The sequence below is a fragment of the Neoarius graeffei genome, chromosome 4 (genome assembly GCF_027579695.1).
Source record: "Neoarius graeffei isolate fNeoGra1 chromosome 4, fNeoGra1.pri, whole genome shotgun sequence".
In the NCBI taxonomy this organism is placed as follows: Eukaryota; Metazoa; Chordata; class Actinopteri; order Siluriformes; family Ariidae; genus Neoarius; species Neoarius graeffei.
Genome location: NC_083572.1, coordinates 6,479,915 through 6,504,676, shown reverse-complemented (window position 1 = coordinate 6,504,676; position 24,762 = coordinate 6,479,915). Strand labels below are relative to the sequence as shown.

Genomic DNA, 24,762 nt, shown 5'->3' with positions numbered 1-24,762 from the left:
AATTTTAACAGTGTGACAATGGTGAATTTGCATTGCTTGTATGAGAGAACATATAATTTAACATTTTAATTGCATTTATATTATGTTTTATCCCTGAGATATTGAAAAATCTCCAATCGGCGGCCATTTTGGACGCCATCTTGAATTTCTCAGAGAGCACAAGGTGGATTCCCGGGGACTTTTAGTATGTTATTCCTAAGGGTATTCTGAACATATTCTGAAAAATTCAGCTTGTTACTAATTTGTTCCGGGTTGGACTCAATTTTGAGCTAATGCTCTTGGGCTAGATGCTTTTCTTCTCACCACGGCTGTAAAGAGTGATTATATGAGTTACTATATTTTGAGTTAATATTTTGACTATTTACTGAAGCCATGGATTTTTCTTCAACCCATGGAATATATTTTTAATAAAATGATCAGAACTGGTTCAACTTCGAGAAACATGGCTCTACATGATCAAAAACATTATCAACGTAAATAAAACGTCACTCATGCTTCTTACATGACTGTCAGCAACAACAATTTCTCATAATTATGACTTGGTACCTCATGATAATGACTTACTCTTACTTTCCACTTTAACAAGAACTTGTTTTTAATTCTAAGATCCCTGTTCTTGGCTGCAGGACTGGAACCCAGTGTGTTGTTCTGCTGTTGCATGCTGAGATGCTTTTCTTCTCACCACGGCTGTAAAGAGTGATTATATGAGTTACTATATCCTCCCTGGCAAAAAAGTTCGAACCAATCTGGCCATTTTCTGATCTCTAACCGTGACAGTGAGTGTGATCATACACACACACAGAGAACCATTCAAAAAAGTTTGTACACCCCTACTCATTCATAGGTTTTTCTGTTTATTGACTATTTTCTACTGAAGACATCAAAACTATGAACTAACATATGGAATATACATGGAATTATGTAGTAAACAAAAAAAAAAAGTGTTTAAAAATGTTTGATATTTCAGATTATTCAAAGTATCCAGCATTTATGTTGATGGCAGTTTGCACACTCTTGGCATTATCTTAACCAGCTTCATGAGGTAGTCACCCGGAACGCTTTTCAATTAACAGGTGTGCCTCGTCAAAAGTTAATTAGTAAATGAGTTTATTGCCTTCTTAATGCGTCCGAGATCAAACAGTAAATAATAAGCCATAAAAGTACAGTAAATAGCCCTTTTCCACACCACACCTGTCGTAATTCATATGGTCAGAAAGAAAAACCATTGACTTAGGAGGTGTGTCCAAACTTTTGGCTGGTACTATATAATAATCATATCCTCTGTATATTTATATTGTGAACATACAACATAAGAGGTTCAAGTCAACTTTTATTTAGAAAACTTCTTAAACATGTTTTCACGTTCCACACAAAAAAGAACGAAGGCACAAGCCGAGAAGATTTAACAAACAGTACAAGTAAAACAATGAGGGAGGAAAAAAAAGAAAAGAAAAACCACAGTCTCTTAGTACCGCTGCATGTGCCTCATTCATAGTGACATCATCGAGGCATCACTGACAGGCACGGGTGCAAAAAAAAAAAAAAAAAAAGAGAGAAACCGTAGGCCTGTTTTAAAATTGTTCATGAACTTTCACCTTTTCAGAATTGTACACGTCAATCCAGAGGTTTGGTGTGATTTTTTTTTTTTGGTCTTCGCTTTGTGACTTCTTATGACTAGCTTTTGTGCACTTTTTGCTTACACACACACACACACACACACACACACACACACACTTCACCAAACAAAATAATAAAAATAATCTTGTAGATTCCGTGCTGACGAGATTGCAGGGCTTGACAATAGTCAGGGTTAATAGAAGGTACAGGGTCATACTTTATCCTGTTTTTTTTTTTTTAGCTCTTTCTTTCTCATCTCATCCTTCTGTGAAAGCTTGTGCCATCGAAATGGCCTGTAAACAAATGCATGAATATCGTAAGCCAAACCAAGCTAATGCACATCACACATAAGCTTATTTCCTATATCAGGTTCAGTCAATGTGTGACATGTTCACACTAAAGGGCCTTTGTTTAAAATTATACACAGAGAGAGAGAGAGAGAGAGAGACTATGGATATGTGCATACAAAAAAAGTGCACTTTTGAAACACAACAAATCTTGTCAATTATATAACAGTCGTAATAATACTGCAAGAACGTACAGAAATGAACATGAGCACAAAGCAAAAACAGAAGCAACACTTAATAAACATGGAGAAAAAAAAAGTTTTAGGCACTCTGTGGTCTTCATTTCTTCGAGACAAATATCCTTATACACACAGACAAAGATCATAATAAGGCACATCCTTCATTACAATATCAAATCATTCCCATGTCATGTCATAGACACTCACACGGAATATTGCATGTTTCTGTAATCAGACAAAGCTCTAAGCACACACCTGATTTCAAAAAGGTGGCAGCACGGATTAAAGGAATACTCCAGAGTTTTTCGACTCTCGTCTCTGTCAATCGCAACGGGAGTGGATGTGCGAATACCGTAGACGATCATTAAAAAGCAAAAACAAAAACAACTGTTGTTTACTTCAAAGTCATGAATAATAAAAGTCTAAGGGCAGTTAGTTAACTTTCTGCAGAGTAGAATTTGATTTTTGGGGAAAGTGCAAATAATGATGACGTTCTATTGCTTCAATGTTGGAAAATTACGTACAACTCCCTAGGAGACATTCTACCATGTCTGCTTCATAGTGCAAAGGTTGTTCTTTTGTTATATTGTCATGTGTTTTAACGTTTACGGACCAAATTCAACATCTGCCCTTAGATTTGGATTACAGGATTATGAGTGTCTCTTTTGTGAGGAAAATGGATTTCTCTTCTTTTCCCCAGTACAAGAAAATGAGACAGCATTCTTACCCATAATAATAATATTTATTATTATTATTATCGCACATATTCTACAGATGTGTTGGATCAAGACAGAGATTAGATTGGAAAAATGCTGCACTATTCCTTTAAGTTTTAAATAAACTAGATTAAAAAAATAAAGAAAATGAGAACTTAACTTTGTTGAGCTTGTGTTAATCATTTGAGCTTTGTATATATAGAATCCAGACTTCAAACAGTCTTCTGTATGCACGCACACACACACACACTTAGTAAGGAAATACAATAACATTTCATCCATTAACCACATATCAAGTTTTTCCACCAATCAAAACTGATCCTGATGAATAAATTTAGTGGGAGGGGCATCTAATAAAGAGAGAGAAATAGTGAGTAAACGCTAGGAGAGGAAGAATAATGAAGGAGATTAGGTATATAAAGGCTTTGTGGTAGACATTTTAAAGCAGCGTGACCCATTTCTGGCCCTGTCAGCTCATTCATTCATTATGTGATGTAGTAGCTGTGTGTGTGTGTGTGTGTGTGTGCGCGGTGCACATGTGTTAAACAACTACAAGTACATTCCCACCCACAGAAAACAAAAAATATCAAACATTGGCCCAGCAATGTGAACAGGGAAGGCACTGCATGGTGTTTCATCAGCAGATATTTGTTTGCGTGTTGGGTTCAACTGTATAAAACTGTTGAGCGCCATCACTAATGTGACGTTATCGTAAACAACGTGTAGCATAGTAGGTTTAAAAAAAAAAAAAAGCAGCAAACGAAGTGCCACACATGCAAAAATAATGTTTGACGGAAAAAAAAAAAACACGAACAAATACAGAGGAAGACGCATGGTGTCCCTGAGCGTCCAGTCCACTTCCTTCATCTGGGAATGGGAGGCAGTGGGGGAGCACCTCGCTCCTTTTTCGCTGAACCTAAAAAACACACACACTCACTAAGTTTTCGCAACCTAGGAGGTCTGGCTAACAGAGCGACGTGTTGATTAAAGGGATTATTTAATTGTTAGCTAAAAACCATCATTATACAGCTTAATAGTCAACAAAATGATAATAAAAAGTCGTGAATGTTTACCTCTGCCGTCATTCCTGGCCAATTTGCTGGGGTACGTTTTCTGACAGGGGATGTAAGGCTCTGGAGGCGGGAAATCTGACACGGGTCGGAAACTAAAACGCATTTCCCACTCATCTGTATCGAATACACACAAACAACATTATATTCATGTGAACCAATAGATAATCAAGGCGGATATGAACACAAGCACAGATCATACCTGCACCCTGACTATGGTACCCATTGCCCATTGGAGGAGGAGGAGGGGGCGGTCCTCCAGAAGTGGGTCGGTCTGGTGGGAGGGGCGGTCTGTTGCCGGCGCGAAGAGGCTCTGACCCTACTCTGTTCGGAGGGGGCGGGGCTACCGCTGGCCTCACGCTTCCGCTTCCTGGTCGTCCAGAAGGCGGTGGAGGAGGGAGGGGACCTAAACACACACACACACACACACACACAATAAAACAGACTCAGAGATAAAACACATGAATAGGAAATATGTTCTAAAATACACACAGGGATTCATTACCGGTTCGTGTGGGCGGATTCCGACCCAAGGGGGGCGGTCTCTCAGAGGGAGGTGGAGGAAGTGGGCCTGGCCTCCCAGGCATAGGAGGGGATGGGCCATGAGAAGTGAGTGACAGGTGCCTCTGAGGAAGACGTGGCGTGTTATCGTCACTGGGCTTTGGTCGTCCTGGTGGCAGGGGAGGAGCGGAACTTGCAGGCCCACGAGATGAGGAAGGAGGTGGAGGCGGCTTGTTGTTGGCAGAAGGAGGAGGGGGAGGAGGCGGGCCATCCCGTGGGAGGGCCATGGATGGGCGGTTGCCAGGGGGAACAGGCGGTGGGCGGTCCTCTCCTCGACTGGGAGCTGGGGGAAGAGGAGGGCGGTTGGAATGAGGCACAGGAGGTGGGGCTGCAGAGCTGGAGAAGGGACGTCCACCTGGAATGGGTGGTGGCGCCATTTGTCTCCCAGAAGGGTTCAGAGGGGGCGGGGTGTGCATAGAGCGAGGTCCGCCAGGCAGAGGGGGAGGTCCCCTATTCTGCATACTGCTCTGACTGGGTCGTGGAGTGTTAGGAACGGGCGGAGGCAGCCCTCCAGGGGTATCAGAGCGTGGAGGAGTCACACGAAGACGTGAAGAGTCAGAAGGGCCATTACGTTGCCCAGAGAAACGTGGGGAGGAGCTAGCACCACCCACAAATGGACGTGGACCAGAACTACGTGCACCAGGAGGGAGGATGGGGGGGCGAACGCCACTAGAGTCTAAAAATAATGAAAATGAGAGAGACAAAGAAAAAAGGCAGGTTGTATAGCTATTAATAACTCTCACTTCTATTCTAATGTCTGGGGATAAAGCTCTGTTCTATTCTCCTGTAACGCAGCTCTATTTAAAAAAGAAACCTTTATTTGTCACATGCACACTTCAAGCACAGTGAAATTCATCCTCTGCATTTAACCCATCTGAAGCAGTGAACACACGCGTGCACACACCCAGAGCAGTGGGCAGCTACACTAGAGCACCCGGGGAGCAGTCAGGGGTTTGGTACGTTGCTCAAGGGCACTTCAGTCCAAGGCCGCCCGACGTTAACCTAACTGCATGCCTTTGGACTGTGGGGGAAACCGGAGCACCCGGAGGAAACCCACGCAGACACGGGGAGAACATGCAAACTCCACACAAAGGCCCTCGCCAGCTGCTGGGCTCGAACCCGGAACCTTCTTGCTGTGAGGCAACCGTGCTAACCACTACACCACCGTGCTGCCACCTGTATTCTACTGTACTGTAAGGCAGCTCTGCTGTAATGCAGCTCTACTGTAACACAGCTCTATTCTATTCTCCTGTAACACAGCTCTACTCTACTGTACTGTTCAAAGACATGCAGTTAGGTTAACATGGGGCAGCCATGGCCTGAGGTTGGGCTGAAGTGCCCTTGAGCAGGGGCACCTAACCCACAACTGTTCCCCGGGCACTGTAGCATAGCTGCCCGCAGCTCTGGGTATGTGTGTGTGCGCTCATTGCTCACTTGTTTGTGCATGTGGGTATTCACTGCTTCAGATGGGTTAAATGCAGAGGTTAAATTTCACTGTGTGCTTAAATGTACATGTGACAAATAAAGGCTTCTTGGCTTGGCCTACTGTAACACAGCTCTATTCCACTCCACTGTAACACAGCTCTATTCTATTCTACTATAATACAGCTCTACTGTACTACAGCTCTATTCTACTCTACTATAGCTCTAGTCTATTCTACTATAATACAGCTCTACTACAGCCCTTTTCTACTCTAACAGTCCTATTTTACTGTAACATAGCTCTATTCTACTCTACTGTACTACAGCTCTATTCTATTCTACTATAATACAGCTCTATTCTATTATGTTATGCTATATTACAGCTCTAGTCTGTTCTATAATACTGTAATAGAGCTCTATTCTACTGGAACAAAGCTCTGTTGAACTCACTGCTATGAAAAGAAAAGGCACTTTAAAATAGATATTATTTTGAGAGTAAAAATCAAGATCTATTTAAAAAAAAAAATCATAAGATACAGGACCTTTAACTGTAACTCTTGTTTAACCAATTTCAGAGCCCATGACATTCACGATAAGACCAGCTCATCTGGCAAGAATGGCATGATGTCCAAAACAACAGTGCTGTGAAATGTGTCTTACTGGCAGCACTCTGTGTGTGTGTGTTCCTTACCATCCTTAGTGGACCGCAGCTTTGGCATGCCATCTTGAAACAGGCCTCCAAGTCCTCCTGAAGCGCCGCCTCCAAACCCACCACCACCACCTCCTCCTCCTCCTCCCCCACCACCTCCTCCTCCTCCTCCTTTGGGCTCTGTCAAAATAAACGAAAGCTTGTCATATGAATTCAGAAAACACACACTGTCATAGCATGTGTTCATAGTGGCGCAAGTGGATTTTAGAGCATCGCAACACAACATGGCTGGACGATCAGACGAACAGAGTCACTCCATCGTATTCTACACTCATTTCTACACAGTTTCAAAAAAAACCAGCGGACCTAAATAACTGAAGCAAATTAAGAAAGCCAGGGATTGTCCTGTAAAGTGTCCACCACTGTAGACTTCACAATTTATGGTCTTGTCTCATCAATATCAAACCATTTTGAATGAGTTGTAGTGCTAAACTAATCATGTTTTATTATCCAGTAATTTACTGAAGATTACTTAAAGACATTTAATGTTGTGGAACAAGTTCATTCTTGTTATAACTTTATAGCAGCTATAAACGGTTGCTGACCAGCCTCTTTTTTTCCCCCCCCTCCCTGTTGACACTGGAGACTCCTTCCATAAATGCTAAATAAATATTTCCTTACAAAAAAAACTTAATCTCAAATATCACGGTTTTTTTTATCTGTTTATGGTCACACATCCTTCACGCAAGCATCTGTTCTTCTATTAGTTGTTACTCATGACTGTACGAACGTGCTCTAAAAATGTGACGCAAACAGGTCGAGCACCCCTGCTGGCTGGCTGCGGAATAATCTGTAGCTCCGCCCATCTCCATGTGTTTCAATAACAAAACAATGTCACTTTGATTCATCTAAACTCTCTTTCCATCTACAGTGTCCAATTCGAACTGTTAGTTTCCTCTGTACTGATATCCGCGCCTTTTTTTTTTTTTTAACTTTCAAACAAAAGAAATGTGTTTTTATAACGTTATTCTAGTATATCATAAGTAGTCATGGATACACTTGGGAATGAAGTGATTGACAGCCTTGGTGACGTCCTGGACCTTGGTTTAGGGAGAACGGGGCAGGCCCTCGTCTCTACTGCGCAGACTCTGGCTCCAAATTTGACAGGAATTTTGGCTTTGTTACTATAGAACGGAATGAACATCGTCCATGTCTTTTTTTTTTCCAGTCATTAGTTGTTACTATAGTGATGAACCAGAGCAATAATATAAATTTGTGAATTGCAGCTTCACTACTATCAGAGAAAATGAACCAATCAGAATTGAGAATGAGAGCGCTATGGCATAATGTAAAAAATAATATTTGTAGGTTAAAGTGCCATTCCACCATTGGATGTATTCTTTGGCATAAAATACAATATATTTTGACAACATATATAAATGGTATCACTAGATAGAGAAATCTTTTAGCTTCAAAATGATATATCAAACATAATTTTTTTGACAACGACAAGTATATTAATTTTGCGACCAAAGTCACCTACCCTTTTAATTTCCGCGTGTGATGTCATCGGCAGGTTCCCCTTCTTGTGTACCACGTGACGTGTGACGTGGCACATATTATCAGCAATGGCGGATAGAACGCGATAAAAATAATACCAATAAATCTAGCTAACTGAAAGATTAACTCAATTTTTCGCAATTGTTTTGGCCCCCATATACGAGGAGAAATGACTCTCTCACTTTGGGGGTTTCCTGGTGTAAAAATAGACCGACACGTGGTACACAAGAAGGGGAACCTGCCGATGACATCATGTTTCACTACCGCGCGGAAATTAAAAGGGTAGGTGACTTTGGTCGCAAAATTAATATACTTGTCATTGTCAAAAAATTATGTTTGATATATCATTTTGAAGCTAAAAGATTTCTCTGTCTAGTCATGTTGTCATAAAATATATTGTATTTTATGCCAAAGAATACATCCAATGGTGGAATGGCACTTTAAGAAAATAAAATGATGCAGCAACAAACTGTGTGTGTGTGTGTGTGTGTGTGTGTGTGTGTGTGTGTGTGTGTGTGTGTGTGTGAGAGAGAGTGAGAGAGAGAGAGAGAGAGAGAGACTTCATACTCTCGAGTACAGGTGCACTGCGGTCATTAGTGACGGTCTTTTTGAGTCGAGCTCCTTTGCTGATGTCCGACAGTAGCGCGTTCCTGCTCTGCTGATCAGACTTGTTCAGGACGGGTTTCTCCGTGTTGGCCTGTTCTCACACACACAAATATATTTTACATGGAAAAGTGTAAAAACAGAAATGACCGTAAACTTCAGTGCAGTAGCTACACAGAAAAAGTTAGAGAAAGAGAGAGGGAGAGACACACAAAGATAGACCTAGAGAAAGAGATGCGTATGCACACAGAGAGAGAGAGATCCACGTAAAGAGAGAGTTAAAGAGAGAGAGACACACACACGGAGAAAGAATTAAAGAGAGACACAGAGAAAGATGCACATGGAGAAAGATGCGTGTGTGCACACAAAAATGCCCATGGAGAAAGAGATGCGTTTGCACACACACAGAGAGGGAGATCCACGTAAAGAGAGAGAGAGAGACACACACAGAGAAAGAGTTAAGGAGAGGCACACACACAAAGATGCACATGGAGAAAGAGATGCGTGTGCACACAGAGGGAGATCCACGTAAAGAGAGAGTTAGAGAGAGAGAGAGAGAGAGAGAGAGAGAGAGAGAGAGAGAGAGAGAGAGAGAGAGAGAGACACAAGGCAAGGCAAGTTTACTTGTATAGCACATTTCATACACACAGGCAATTCAATGTGCTTCACAAAAAATAAAAGCATAAGAACAGTAACAAAGAATTAAAGTAAAAGTAGATCATTAAAATCCAAAATTAAAAAGAAATTAAAATAAAGAAAGTAAAATCATTAAAATCAAAATTAAAAGAAATTATATTAAAGGAAATTAATTACACTTTAGGTAAAAATTAATCGAGTGAAAGCATCTGAAAACAGCTTTGTCTTGAGCCTGGATTTAAAACTAACAACAGTAGGAGCATTTTTGATCTCATCTGGAAGTCGGTTCCAAAGCTCAGCAGCATAGCAACTAAAGGCTGCTTCACCACACTTCGTTTTGACAGCTGGTATTACTAGCAAGTTTTTCTCTTGTGATCTTAGAGACCTAGTTGGTGCATATAATTGAAACATATCCAGTAGGTAGCTGGGTCCCATCCCATGTAATGTTTTAAATAGAAGAAGTAGTGCTTTAAAGTCAATTCTATAGCTCACTGGGAGCCAGTGCAGAGACCTTAGGATTGGAGTGATATGGACGACCCTTTTTGTTCTTGTAAGAACCCTTGCTGCTGCATTTTGGATTAGTTGAAGCTCTTTGATGGTCTTTTTTGGAAGACCTGTGAAAAGGCTATTGCAGTAATCAACCCTACTGGAGATGAAAGCATGAATAAGTTTTTCTAGATCACACACACATGGAGAAAGAGTTAAGGAGAGACACACAGAAAGGTACACATGGAGAAAGAGATGCGTGTGTGTGCACAGAGGAAGATCCATGTAAAGAGAGAGTTAAAGAGAGAGAGACACACACACACACACACGGAAAGAGTTAAGGAGAGATGCACAGAAAGGTACACATGGAGAAAGATGCGCATGCACACACAGAGGGAGATCCACGTAAAGAGAGTTAGAGAGAGAGATATCCACCTAAAGAGAGTGTTTGAGAGAGAGAGTTAAGGGGGGGTAGAGAGAGAGAGAGACACACACACACACACACACACACACACACACACACACACAGAGTTAAAGAGAGACATACACAGAGAAAGATGCATGCACACACAGAGAGAGAAAGATGTGTGCACAGAGAGAGCGAGACATACATGGAGAAAGAGTTAAGGAGAGGCACACACAAAGATGCACATGGAGAAAGAGATGCGCATGCATACACAGAGGGAGATCCACGTAAAGAGAGTTAGAGAAAGAGAGAGAGAGACACACACGGAGAAAGAGTTAAGGAGAGACACACACAGAAAGGTACACTTGGAGAAAGAGATGCGTGTGCGTGCACAGAGGGAGATCCACGTAAAGAGAGAGAGTTAAAGAGAGAGAGAGAGAGAGACACACACACACACGGAAAGAGTTAAGGAGAGACACACAGAAAGATACACATGGAGAAAGATGCACATGCACACACAGAGGGAGATCCACGTAAAGAGAGAGAGTTAGAGAGAGAGAGAGAGAGAGAGAGATCCACCTAAAGAGAGTGTTTGAGAGAGAGAGTTAAGGGGGGGTAGAGAGAGAGACACACACAGACAGAGTTAAAGAGAGACACAGAGAGAGAGAGAGAGAGAGAGAGAGAGAAAGATGTGTGCACAGAGAGAGAGACACATACATGGAGAAAGAGTTAAGGAGAGGCACACACAAAAAGATGCACATGGAGAAAGAGATGCGCATGCATACACGGAGGGAGATCCACGTAAAGAGAGTTAGAGAAAGAGAGAGAGAGACACACGGAGAAAGAGTTAAGGAGAGACACACAGAAAGGTACACAGGGAGAAAGAGATGCGTGTGCGTGCACAGAGGAAGATCCACGTAAAGAGAGAGTTAAAGAGAGAGACACACACACGGAAAGAGTTAAGGAGAGACACACAAAGGTACACATGGAGAAAGATGCGCATGCACACAGAGGGAGATCCACGTAAAGAGAGAGAGTTAGAGAGAGAGAGAGAGAGATCCACCTAAAGAGAGTGTTTGAGAGAGAGATAAGGGGGGGTAGAGAGAGAGACACACACAGAGACAGAGTTAAAGAGAGACACAGAGAGAGAGAGAGAGAGAGAGAGAGAGAGATGTGTGCACAGAGAGCGAGACATACATGGAGAAAGAGTTAAGGAGAGGCACACACACAAAGATGCACATGGAGAAAGAGATGCGCATGCATACACAGAGGGAGATCCACGTAAAGAGAGTTAGAGAGAGAGAGAGACACGGAGAAAGAGTTAAGGAGAGACACACACAGAAAGGTACACATGGAGAAAGAGATGCGTGTGCGTGCACAGAGGGAGATCCACGTAAAGAGAGAGAGAGATATCCACCTAAAGAGAGATTGTTTGAGAGAGAGAGAGAGACATACACACAGAGACAGAGTTAAAGAGAGACACACACAGAGAAAGATACATGCACACAGAGAGAGAGAGAGAGAGAGAGAGAGATGTGTGCACAGAGAGAGCCACACACACACACACACACACACACACACACACACACACATGCAAGTTTTCTCTAAATCAGATCTGCACCGCTAGCTGTCAATCACAGTAAGGAACAGTGATAAGTTTGGCACAGAAAAATGGAGCTAAAATGGTGCTACATCCATCTAGATCTGGCTGAAATCAGATCCTCTATGCGTCCATGAACCAGGAGAGAGTTATCAAGCACATGTATTCCAGCACCAGAGTACAACCCCGTGTGTGTGTGTGTGTGTACACGAGTTTACCAGAGCCAAGGTCGGGGGTGGGGGAGGAGGGGGCGGCGGGGGAACCGGCATCGTCTCTCCTCAGTATCTCCTCCTCTTACAGCAAGCAGAGAGAAAAACGGGAAACAAACATCTGCAACCTGCCCAAAGAAAAATCACCCCAGACACAGAATACAAACATTAATCCACCACAGTTCACATCCATCCTTCAGGAGATACCGTAACTGCTATATTTCACTTCACGTCTGAATAAAAACGAAAAATGAAAACACTGACAAGCATTCCTCTTCAGGCTGGGGGGGCGGAGCTACTTAAAGGGCAGGGAAAATGTAAAACCAAGGAAGGAACTAGTGACCTCAGTTTTTCCAAGTTATTTATAAACCCAGGTTGTAAATATAGATCGACTGGAACCACTTCTTTTTTAAAATCCCAGATGGCACCTTTACATCCTCCGCTACTGCATGTTTACATCTGGACTGATGGTTTTACGCAGGTGATGCAGAAAACAATCCAAAACGTTTCAGCAGCTGGAATTAAACATGATGGTGTAAGAGTGCAGGAACGCTGCTGCAATGCTAAAAGCCCATGTGTGGGAAAGTTTGTGTCATGTTTCTGTGGAGGAGGAAAAAAAAAAAAAGAAGAAGGTAAAGTGCTGAAGCTGAATACTGGATTGGAACAGCTGGAGTAAAATCAGGATGTACAGAGCATCGCACTTCCCTTTTCCTCACCGCATCGCTCTCCTTTAACAAATAAAACACAATGCGGAAGACCAACATTATGACAAATACATGTGGGTTTTATTTCTCTTTGTGTCTGTCTGTCTGTCGGTCTCTCTCTTCCTCTCTGTGTATGTCTCTCTGTGTCTATTTCTGTCTTTTTCCATGTACAGTGTCCTGCAAAAGTATTCATCCCCCTTGGTGTTGGTCCTGTTTTGTCGCATTACAAGCTGGAATTAAAATGGATTTTGAGGATTAGCACCATTTGATTTACACAACATGCCGACCACTTTAAAGGTGCACATTGTTGTTTTATTGTGACACAAACAATAATTAAAATGACAAAACAGAAATCTGGAGTGTGCATAACTATTCACCCCCTTTCGTATAAAACCCTTAAATAAGAGCTGGTCCAACCAATTCACTTCATAAGTCCCATAATTAGTTGGTTAAGAGTCACCTGTGTGCAATCAAAGTGTCACATGATCCCTGTATAAATCAACCTGTTCTGGAAGGACCCTGACTCTGCAACACTACTAAGCAAGCAACATGAGAACCAAGGAGCCTCCAAACAGGTCCGAGACAAAGTTGTGGAGGAGAAGTATAGATCAGGATTGGGTCATAAAAAATATCCCAAACTTTGAATATCCCACTGAGCTCCATTATAGCAAAATGGAAGAATATTGCACCACTACAAACCTGACAAGAGAAAGCCCCGCCCACCAAAACTCACAGACCGGGCAAGGAGGGCATTAATCAGAGATGCAACAAAGACACCAAAGTTAACGCTGAAGGAGCTGCAAAGAGCCACAGTGGAGATGGGAGAATCTGTCCATAGGACCACTTTAAACCGTACACTCCACAGAGTGGGCGGGACTTTATGGAAGTCCCGCCCACTCTGTGGGTTTTCCATGATGGCCAAAAAACTTTTTGGCCATCATGGAAAACGCCATGTGTGGCACAAACCCAACACCCTGAGAAGCATGGTGGTGGCAGCATCATGCTGTGGGGAAGTTTTTCATCTGCAGGGACAGGAAAGCTGGTCAGGACTGAAGGAAAGATGGATTGCACTAAATACAGGGCAATTCTGAAGGAAAACCTGTTTGCGTCAGCCAGAGGTTTGAGACTGGGACGAAGGCTCACGTTCCAGCAGGACAATGACCCTAAACATACTGCTAAAGCTACACTGGAGTGGTTTAAAGGAAAACATTGAAATGTCTTGGAATGGCCGAGTCAAAGCCCAGACCTCAATCCAATTGAGAATCTGTGGCATAACTTGAAGATTGCTGTACACCAACACAACCCATCTAACTTGAAGGAGTTGGGTGAATACCCATGCACGCTCCAGATTTCTATTTTTTCATCTTAATGATTGTGTCACAATTTAAAAAAAAAGGGCACCTTTAAAGTGGTAGGCATGTTGTGAAAATCAAATGGTGCTAACTCTCCAAAAATCCATTTGAATGCCAGCTTGTAATGTGACAAAACAGGACCAACATCAAGGGGGATGAATACTTTTGCAAGACACTGTATAGCTTTGTGTGTGTTAACTCAGTCTCTCTTTCTCCATAGGTGTGTATAAGCACGCGTCTTTTTCTCCATGTGTATCTTTCTGTCTCTCTCTGTCTGGATCCCTCTCTGTCCCCCTCTTTGTGTGTGTGTGAGAGTGAGAGAGAGAGAGAGAGAGAGAGAGAGAGAGAGAGAACGAGAGAGAGAGAGAGCATCTCTTTTTCCATGTGTATCTTTCTGTCTCTCTGTGGATCCTCTCTGTCCCCCTGTGTGTGTGTGCGCACGCGCGCATGCATGCCCCTCTCTCTCTCTCTCTCTCTCTCTCCCCCTTCCCTCTCTCTCTGGGCCATTCGTTGCTAACATCCGGTGCACGCCATAAACAGGAAATAATAAAATAGATATAGCTCTCACTTCCTTTTGATATTTTGCATCATGTCGCAGTACTGCAGTGTGGAAAAATTCAGTCACTGGATCAGAGTCACAAAACACACACACACGATTTTTGGACTCTTTATGAGCTCAGTAATCCCTTCACTCTTTCATCACCACCCCGTCCCCCTCCCTGCCTGCCACACCATTTCTTTCTTCCTCTTTCTCACTCCTTCCCCCTCTCCTCGCTCTGCATTTCTGGACAAGCACTTTTTCTTTTATACTGCAGTGACAGGACTTCCGCTGAGTGTGCCAAAAGTTCTGCAGTGTGGTGCAAATACGATGGGAAGCGGGCACACGGACGCATTATTAATAGAACGGCAGCAGTTCAGAAGAAACTCAGCTGAACTCATGCACAGTGCAAGTGGCTCAGTAACACATGCCGTTTATCTCATCTCATCTCATCTCATTATCTCTAGCCGCTTTATCCTTCTACAGGGTCGCAGGCAAGCTGGAGCCTATCCCAGCTGACTACGGGCGAAAGGCGGGGTACACCCTGGACAAGTCGCCAGGTCATCACAGGGCTGACACATAGACACAGACAACCATTCACACTCACATTCACACCTACGGTCAATTTAGAGTCACCAGTTAACCTAACCTGCATGTCTTTGGACTGTGGGGGAAACCGGAGCACCCGGAGGAAACCCACGCGGACACGGGGAGAACATGCAAACTCCACACAGAAAGGCCCTCGCCGGCCCCGGGGCTCGAACCCAGGACCTTCTTGCTGTGAGGCGACAGCGCTAACCACTACACCACCGTGCCGCCCCCATGCCGTTTATATACAATTATACTCTTGCTAACTGGATGCTACTGGAGCGCGCGCACACACGTCCTCAGCCTCATCCTCAACCATTAATCAGCAAGTGTGCGTGAGAGAGAGAAAGATACAGTGAAAGAGGGAGAGACCAACAGAGAGAAAGACAGAGAAAGACAAAGAGAAAGAAAAACAGAGAAAAACAGAGAGAGAAAGAAAAAGACAGCCAGACAGACAGAGAGAGCGAGAGAGAAACAGCCAGACAGAGAGAGAGAAAGACAGCCAGATAGATAGATAGATAGATAGATAGATAGATAGATAGATAGATAGAGCCAGACCGAGAGAGAGAGAGAGAAAAATCCCTTCCAGAATATTAACCGCAGGTTTGCTGAGATTTGTGGAAAAGACAGCGTGTCCTTTAAAAGATCTGGACTGAAGCTTGTTTTCATTCCATCATCGTAGGCACTGGAGTTAGGACACATTTCTCCACAGAATCTTTACACACACACACACACACACCAATATTTTACACACATGTCCTAATGTCTAAAGCAGGTGGCTGAAGTGTTTCAGCATTTAAGCTTGTTCTTTTAAAACCCAACCGAGACGAGGATGTAACCAAACACACACACACACACACACACACACACACACACACACACACACACACACACACACACATTACTCCAGCTAATTACTGATCTGCCTACACTGAAACCCTGACCGTAATCTCAATAACTGGAACAAAATCTTTTTAGCTTTTGAAATTAACCAAAACAACAAAAACCCCACTGTGTTAAATTTTAAACTTTTTTTTTTGAGAGTACGGGGTGACTGAGGTCCTCATAAGTCACTATATTAAAAATATGGGTTTTTAAAAAATATTTTATTTGGGGGAAAAAACTAAAACATTAAATTAAAAAATATATATATTTAACCAAAATAACAAAAAAAGGATCCCACAGCGTTTCAGAAAAGAGTATTGTGACATATTTGTAATCACAATATCTACAGTTAGGTCCATAAATATTTGGACAGAGACAACATTTTTCTAATTTTGGTTCTGTACATTACCACAATGAATTCTGAACAAAACAATTCAGATGCAGTTGAAGTTCAGACTTTCAGCTTTAATTCAGTGGGTTGAACAAAATGATTGCATAAAACTGTGAGGAACTAAAGCATTTTTTAAACACAATCCCTTCATTTCAGGGGCTCAAAAGTAATTGGACAAATTAAATAATTGTAAATAAAATGTTCATTTCTAATACTTGGTTGAAAACCCTTTGTTGGCAATGACTGCCTGAAGTCTTGAACTCATGGACATCACCAGACGCTGTGTTTCCTCCTTTTTAATGCTCTGCCAGGCCTTTACTGCAGCGGTTTTCAGTTGCTGTTTGTTTGTGGGCTTTTCTGTCTGAAGTTTAGTCTTTAACAAGTGAAATGCTGCTCAGTTGGGTTGAGATCAGGTGACTGACTTGGCCACTCAAGAATATTCCACTTCTTTGCCTTAATAAACTCCTGGGTTGCTTTGGCTTTATGTTTTGGGTCATTGTCCATCTGTATTATGAAACGCCGACCAGTCAGTTTGGCTGCATTTGGCTGGATTTGAGCACACAGTACGTCTCTGAATACCTCAGAATTCATCCTGCTGCTTCTGTCCTGTGTCACATCATCAATAAACACTAGTGACCCAGTGCCACTGGCAGCCATGCATGCCCAAGCCATTACACTGCCTCCACCGCGTTTTACAGATGATGTGGTATGCTTTGGATCATGAGCTGTACCACACCTTCGCCATACTTTTTTCTTTCCATCATTCTGGTAGAGGTTGACCTTGGTTTCATCTGTCCAAAGAATGTTCTTCCAGAACTGTGCTGGCTTTTTAGATGTTTTTTAGCAAAGTCCAATCTAGCCTTTTTATTCTTGAGGCTTATGAGTGGCTTGCACCGTGCAGTGAACCCTCTGTATTTACTTTCATGCAGTCTTCTCTTTATGGTAGATTTGGATATTGATACGCCTACCTCCTGGAGAGTGTTGTTCACTTGGTTGGCTGTTGTGAAGGGGTTTCTCTTCACCATGGAAATTATTCTGCGATCATTCACCACTGTTGTCTTCTGTGGGCGTCCAGGTCTTTTTGCATTGATGAGTTCACCAGTGCTTTCTTTCTTTCTCAGGATGTACCAAACTGTAGATTTTGCCACTCCTAATATTGTAGCAATTTCTCGGATGGTTTTTTTTCTGTTTTCGCAGCTTAAGGATGGCTTGTTTCAGCTGCATGGAGAGCTCCTTTGACCGCATGTTTTCTTCACAGCAAAATCTTCCAAATGCAAGCACCACACCTCAAATCAACTCCAGGCCTTTTATCTGCTTAACTGAGAATGACATAACGAAGGAATTGCCCACACCTGCCCATGAAATAGCCTTTGAGTCAATTGTCCAATTACTTTTGGTCCCTTTAAAAACAGGGTGGCACATGTTAAGGAGCTGAAACTCCTAAACCCTTCATCCAATTTTAATGTGGATACCCTCAAATGAAAGCTGAAAGTCTGGACTTTATGTCCATTATATGACTATAACCTGAATATATGTTTCAGTAAACAGGTAAAAAAAAAATTGTGTCAGTGTCCAAATATATATGGACCTAACTGTATATTTTATCATCATACCACCTAGCCCTAATGCACAATTAAGTATTTAAATTAAATTCTTGCAAATTTAATTATTTCTTTATTCACTGAAATGACACACGTGAGCTGAATCTAAAATGGCTTCCCTTTCATTATACACGCTCACTACTACACAAAGTGCGCATTAAATATCTGACCGGGATGAATTTGAGGTGTGTGTCATGATTTGTTGAAAATCCTGAACTGCTTAAATGTAACATGGTTCAATTTTTATGTTTCTTTAGAAAATGACGGCAAAGTTCGAATATACAGTGTGTACGCTGTGGGCAATGAGGTCACCTCTGCACTCGCAGATTTTGTATCGACAACTAGGAGGGAACCCCCCCCAAATCCTATTCCATATTGACTTTTGCAAAGCAAACATTTTCATTTTTGCTTTGTAGTGAGGTTTAAAATTAAATTGCTTCATGGTGATGTGACGCAAGTCGACGCTGTAACGGTAGCACGCACTTTCGAATCCATGAAACCGCCTGCTACAATACACACATTGACAGACACGACCTAACTCATCTCATCTCATTATCTGTAGCCGCTTTATCCTGTTCTACAGGGTCGCAGGCAAGCTGGAGCCTATCCCAGCTGACTACGGGTGAAAGGCGGGGTACACCCTGGACAAGTCGCCAGGTCATCACAGGGCTGACACACAGACACAGACAACCATTCACACTCACATTCACACCTACGGTCAATTTAGAGTCACCAGTTAACCTAACCTGCATGTCTTTGGACTGTGGGGGAAACCGGAGCACCCGGAGGAAACCCACGCAGACACGGGGAGAACATGCAAACTCCGCACAGAAAGGCCCTCGCCGGCCACGGGGCTCGAACCCGGACCTTCTTGCTGTGAGGTGACAGCGCTAACCACTACACCACCGTGCCACCCAGGACATATTTTAATTAGTTTGCGCTCCAGGAGTTCTTCTGTGGGATTGGACCATATGGGCGAGCCTTCATGCCTATAGAGATCTTGCAGTCACGTGACCGGAAAGTACACAACCGCCATCTTGTCGGTCAAAAACACCGCTGAATACTGCTGCACTCGTGTACAGAATGGATCAATTTCAACCGACGGACTACACGGCTCATTTTTCTAATGAACAGATAACTAGATATATGTCTAAAATAAACGATCTACAGATTAGTGACCCTTATGGCTTTCCAGACGGAGTTTTCACGACCGGATTTTGAACTGCCAGCGGAATACCCGGACGTGTATAATTACCTCATTAACTTTCCCTCGCTGTTCAGTGGTGAAGCACTGCGTGCCTATAAATCTCTGGACAGTTATCTTTACAGAAATTCAGGATTTGTCAGCGACTCAGATGTGGCATCTTGTAAACAAGAATCCTCATTGGATGGGTAAGTCACTTAAGTATTGAGTATAGCACTGACCAGCCGATTATAGAATAAGGTAATTCCAGCTGTAATTCCAAATCGTCCGTCTTGTTTACATGGATCTGGCGTTGGAGAGATAGAGGCTTGGCAGTGGAGGTTTGAGTGGCTGTTTTCTGAGCTTAGTCAACAGGCCGGCTCTGCAGCCTCGCTTTTGCTTCCTCTCCCGGCGCCGCCTCCTTAGCTTTGCTTCCAATAACAATCCACGGAGACCCCGCTGGTCTCGCTATCTTGTCCGGAATGTTGTTTTTTTTTTTTATGTCCAGTAAGTCCATACGGTTGTAGTGGATATTGAAGTCCGGTACAGACGAACAACACGCAAAAATACACACAAAAAACATAAAAAACGTGCACAGGTAGGGAGAGCTTGTAGCTGCAGCCGTTGTAGTAGAATTGTATGTAGTAGGGTTTTCCAGAAGAAAAGGTAGAAGTAGAAGCAGAAGTAGAACCAGAAGTAGAAGTAGAAGGCGGAATATGGCGTTTGACCGACAAGATGGCGTCTGTCACAATCTGGATCGGCTGTGACGTCACATGCAAGTGCTCCATGCGAATCAATGAGCCTTCAACACCCATGACCCTGTTGCCGGTTCACCGGTTGTCCTTTGGATCCTTGGAGCACTTTTGGTAGGTACTAACCACTGCATACCGGGAACACCCCACAATATGGGCCTTTTTTGTTTTAAAGAGATGCTCAGACCCAGTCATCTAACCATCACACTTTGTCCCTTGTCAAAGTCACTCAGATCCTTACGCTTGCCCATTTGTCCTACTTCCAACACATCAACTTCAACAACTGACTGTTATATCACAGCCCTTGACAGGCGCCAGTGTTAATGAGATAATCACGGTTATTCACTTCTTCACCTGTCAGTGGTTTTACAGTGGTGCTTGAAAGTTTGTGAACCCTTTAGAATTTTCTATATTTCTGCATAAATATGACCTAAAACATCATCAGATTTTCACACAAGTCCTAAAAGTAGATAAAGAGAACCCAGTTAAACAAATGAGACAAAAATATTATACTTGGTCATTTATTTATTGAGGAAAATGATCCAATATTACATATCTGTGAGTGGCAAAAGTATGTGAACCTTTGCTTTCAGTATCTGGTGTGACCCCCTTGTGCAGCAATAACTGCAACTAAACGTTTGCGGTAACTGTTGATCAGTCCTGCACACCGGCTTGGAGGAATTTTAGCCCATTCCTCCGTACAGAACAGCTTCAACTCTGGGATGTTGGTGGATTTCCTCACATGAACTGCTCGCTTCAGTTCCTTCCACAACATTTCAATTGGATTAAGGTCAGGACTTTGACTTGGCCATTCCAAAACATTAACTTTATTCTTCTTTAACCGTTTTTGGTAGAACGACTTGTATGCTTAGGGTCATTGTCTTGCTGCATGACCCACCTTCTCTTGAGATTCAGTTCATGGACAGATGTCCTGACATTTTCCTTTAGAATTCGCTGGTATAATTCAGAATTCATTGTTCCATCAATGATGGCAAGCCGTCCTGGCCCAGATGCAGCAAAACAGGCCCAAACCATGATACTACCACCACCATGTTTCACAGATGGGATAAGGTTCTTATGCTGGAATGCAGTGTTTTCCTTTCTCCAAACATAATGCTTCTCATTGAAACCAAAAAATTCTATTTTGGTCTCATCCATCCAAAAATTTTTTCCAATAGCCTTCTGGCTTGTCCACGTGATCTTTAGCAAACTGCAGATGAGCAGCAATGTTCTTTTTGGAGAGCAGTGGCTTTCTCCTTGTAACCCTGCCATGCACACCATTGTTGTTCAGTGTTCTTCTGATGGTGGACTCATGAACATTAACATTAGCCAATGTGAGAGAAGCCTTCAGTTGCTTAGAAGTTACCCTGGGGTCCTTGGGGACCTTGCCGACTATTGCATGCCTTGCTGTTGGAGTGATCTTTGTTGGTCGACCACTCCTGGGGAGGGTAACAATGGTCTTGAATTTCCTCCATTTGTACACAATCTGTCTGACTGTGGATTGGTGGAGTCCAAACACTCTAGAGATGGTTTTGTAACCTTTTCCTGCCTGATGAGCATCAACAACGCTTTTTCTGAGGTCCTCAGAAATCTCCATTGTTCGTGCCATGATACATTTCCACAAACGTGTTGTGAAGATCAGACTTTGATAGATCCCTGTTCTTTTAATAAAACAGGGTGCCCACTCACACCTGATTGTCATCCCATTGACTGAAAACACCTGACTCTAATTTCACCTTCAAATTAACTGCTAATCCTTGAGGTTCACATACTTTTGCCACTCACAGATATGTAATATTGGATCATTTTCCTCAATAAATAAATGACCAAGTGTTATATTTTTGTCTCAATTTTTTAACTGGGTTCTCTTTATCTACTTTGAGGACTTGTGTGAAAATCTGATGATGTTTTAGGTCATATTTATGCAGAAATATAGAAAATTCTAAAGGGTTCACAAACTTTCAAGCACCACTGTAAATGTTATGGCTGATCGGTATGTACACACACACACACACGGTTATACTGTACAATTTAGATATTGTGATAAACTGGAACTTTTCTACAGTTATAAACTCTATTCTTTTTGAAAACTGATTCTGATGAAAATGTGAATTTTTTTAGGTGTCAGTTTAACAAACCAATAAAGCGCGAGACATGCAGTATATTTTATATATATATGAGTGATTCCACGCTTATGGGTACTGAAATGGGGACATGAACTTATTCACCTAAAACCATTTATTTTTTTTACCATCAGGTCACAAAATATGTAATCTTTAATGAATGATATGTTAAAAGATAACTTTAATTTTCTGAGATGTAATAAAAACATATTTATACGCCAAAGTCAAGCCTATGAGTTCCAAAATGATGTCTGTTACATTACTTCTGTTACGATTGTCCATCTCGCATCTGTTACAAATTAATTACAATCTAGCTCTATACCATGTTAATCTTATTGAAAGAATGTGTATGTTTATTCTACACATGTTTATTAATTATATTTGCTAAAACATCACCTTCCTATGTTTCAAAAAGTAATTCTACATTGTTAAAATTGAGAATATATATGTCCACAACACTTCTGTTACGTTCTGACTTTGGCATATAAATATGTTTTTATTACATCTCAGAAAATTAAAGTTATCTTTTAACATATCATTCATTAAAGATTACATGTTTTGTGACCTGATGGTAAAAAAAAAGAAATGGTCTTAGGTGAATTTTTAAAAATAAGTTCATGTCCCCATTTCAGTACCCATAAGCGTGGAATCACTCATATATATATATATATATATATATATATATATATATATATATATATATATATATATATAAAAATAATGTGCTGTCAAGCGATTAAAATATTTAATCGCGATTAATGTCGCGACTGTCATAGTTAACTCGCGATTAATCGCAATTTAATCGCACATTTTTGTCACACGAAAAACCATTGTAATTCTCTTACCAGCATAAAAAAGTGAATGGGCTTGTTTTGTACCAATGTTTTTCTTATTCCAAAACATAACATGTCTTGACACAGCCACCGCAAACTGAAATCTAAGCTGAGCACCCTGGCTCTTCGTCCCGAGACTAACAAGAGAACCATGAGTGAAGTAATCTACTGCTTGAGTTAGTCTATCAGAGACACAGGTTACACAGTGACGGTAGGCTTGACATGCTTGATTATAATATAAAGTACACTATTACATTAACTTTAAGTTGTTCGTTGATAAATATTGCATTGAATCTGATCTTTACTGTTTCAGCTCACTTAACACATTTTGTACTTTTACACTTTCTGCCTGTTGATGCGTCGCGCTGTCCAATCAGAGGCGGCCAAATTTGCATATTACAGGAAGGATTTCTGGGATAGCATTGAGTTTACAGTTCAGAGGGATCTGGCTTCTTTAGACGCTGTCTTCTTAAAACTGAATAAATATTTAAAAAGAGCCAAATGAGCCAGTCTTTTGAACGGCTCTTTTCAAAGAACGGATCACAAAGATGCAGATCCCATCAAAGAGCCATAAATCCCATCTCTACTAGTGCGCCCTGCCCGCGCTGGTTCTTTGAGGGAGAAGGGCAGAGGACTCTGGCTGTGCGGGGTGTGGCTAGCTGCTATCGTTTTTCTAAGCAAAGTCTCTGTTCCAAGTTCCTGGCAGTTTCAAAAGCTTATGAAAAACCTACATCATGTCACAGAGCGTTAATCTTGCGATAAAAAAAAATTATCGCCGTTAAAATTGAGTCAAGTTAACGCGTTAATAACGCGACATTTTTGACAGCACTAATTATATATATATATATATATATATATATATGATATTTAACAGTTATTCCACGAAATTGAGTCGTACATGAGCTAATAGCCAATGAAGTACGTAGCACCGAATTGGCTATAAGCCATGTATGAAGAGATTAAGTGGAATAACTGTTTTATTCTATCCACATTCACTAGATTTTAAGAAAAAGAGCATTTTTATTTTTTGCAAAATCGATCAATAAAAACTTTATACCAAACGTCCAACAAAATCATTTCTGCTTAGGTGGACTTCTTAAAGCTAGACGGCCTGTCGATTTCATAAAATCAGTGAAATTTAGTTCCGTCTGAAATGTGGTCATTGTGATATATGTTTATTTCTGTAATATTTCAAAAATATCAGGCCATTCTGGTCTGTGGCTGGGAAGTTATTTAATTTGAGGGGATTAATGCAAATAATGTGCATGAAATCGATTGCATTGCACAGTCAAGCAAACAGAGGAAGTCCGTGTGTGTGCGCATGCGCAGGTTTCCCTTTGAGCGTGCACTGACAGTTCCATCATTCTGTCGCTAAACGAACAGCTGATCACACCGAGGTGCTCGCTGAGCGCCGATATTTATTAGTTTGGTCCTGCGTTTCCTTTCCTTCGTATATAACATAACGTCTTTTCTTCTCGCTTTCTTTCCGTTACTGTAGTCGCTCTTTCACGTTTCATTCGCACACTCACGCCCTCCATTTTTCTCTCCTGTTTCAAATTTGTATCCCACAATGCCTTGCGCAAACAGGGAAAGCCCACCACGTGATGCATGACGTAGTATCTTGAACTGGGTCATGGTGAAGCAGGAAAAAATTGCAGAGAATTTAGGGCCATGTGGCCCCAAATTCATTAATTGTTCTATTTAAAAAAACAAAAACAAACAAACAAAAAACACTAATAAAACTGGAACTC

General features: G+C 41.8%; 1 protein-coding gene across 3 annotated transcripts in view; it reads right to left on the bottom strand.

The window, feature by feature from the left end:
• wipf1b (WAS/WASL interacting protein family, member 1b) overlaps positions 1-24,762 on the bottom strand; it is a 55,344-nt gene that overhangs the window by 14,318 nt on the left and 16,264 nt on the right. For 2 of the 3 annotated variants that reach the window (XM_060918727.1, XM_060918728.1), the window contains exons 2-8: positions 12,071-12,189; positions 8,689-8,818; positions 6,604-6,741; positions 4,435-5,166; positions 4,132-4,335; positions 3,933-4,046; positions 1,314-3,775 (exon numbers count right to left, since the gene is read on the bottom strand). In XM_060918727.1, the coding sequence (XP_060774710.1) occupies positions 3,723-3,775; positions 3,933-4,046; positions 4,132-4,335; positions 4,435-5,166; positions 6,604-6,741; positions 8,689-8,818; positions 12,071-12,121 (1,422 nt within the window). In that variant the 5' untranslated portion in view covers positions 12,122-12,189 and the 3' untranslated portion in view covers positions 1,314-3,722. Of the gene's footprint in view, positions 1-1,313; positions 3,776-3,932; positions 4,047-4,131; positions 4,336-4,434; positions 5,167-6,603; positions 6,742-8,688; positions 8,819-12,070; positions 12,190-24,762 lie in introns of those variants that run through there. The other variant, XR_009654492.1, reaches the window with a different exon arrangement.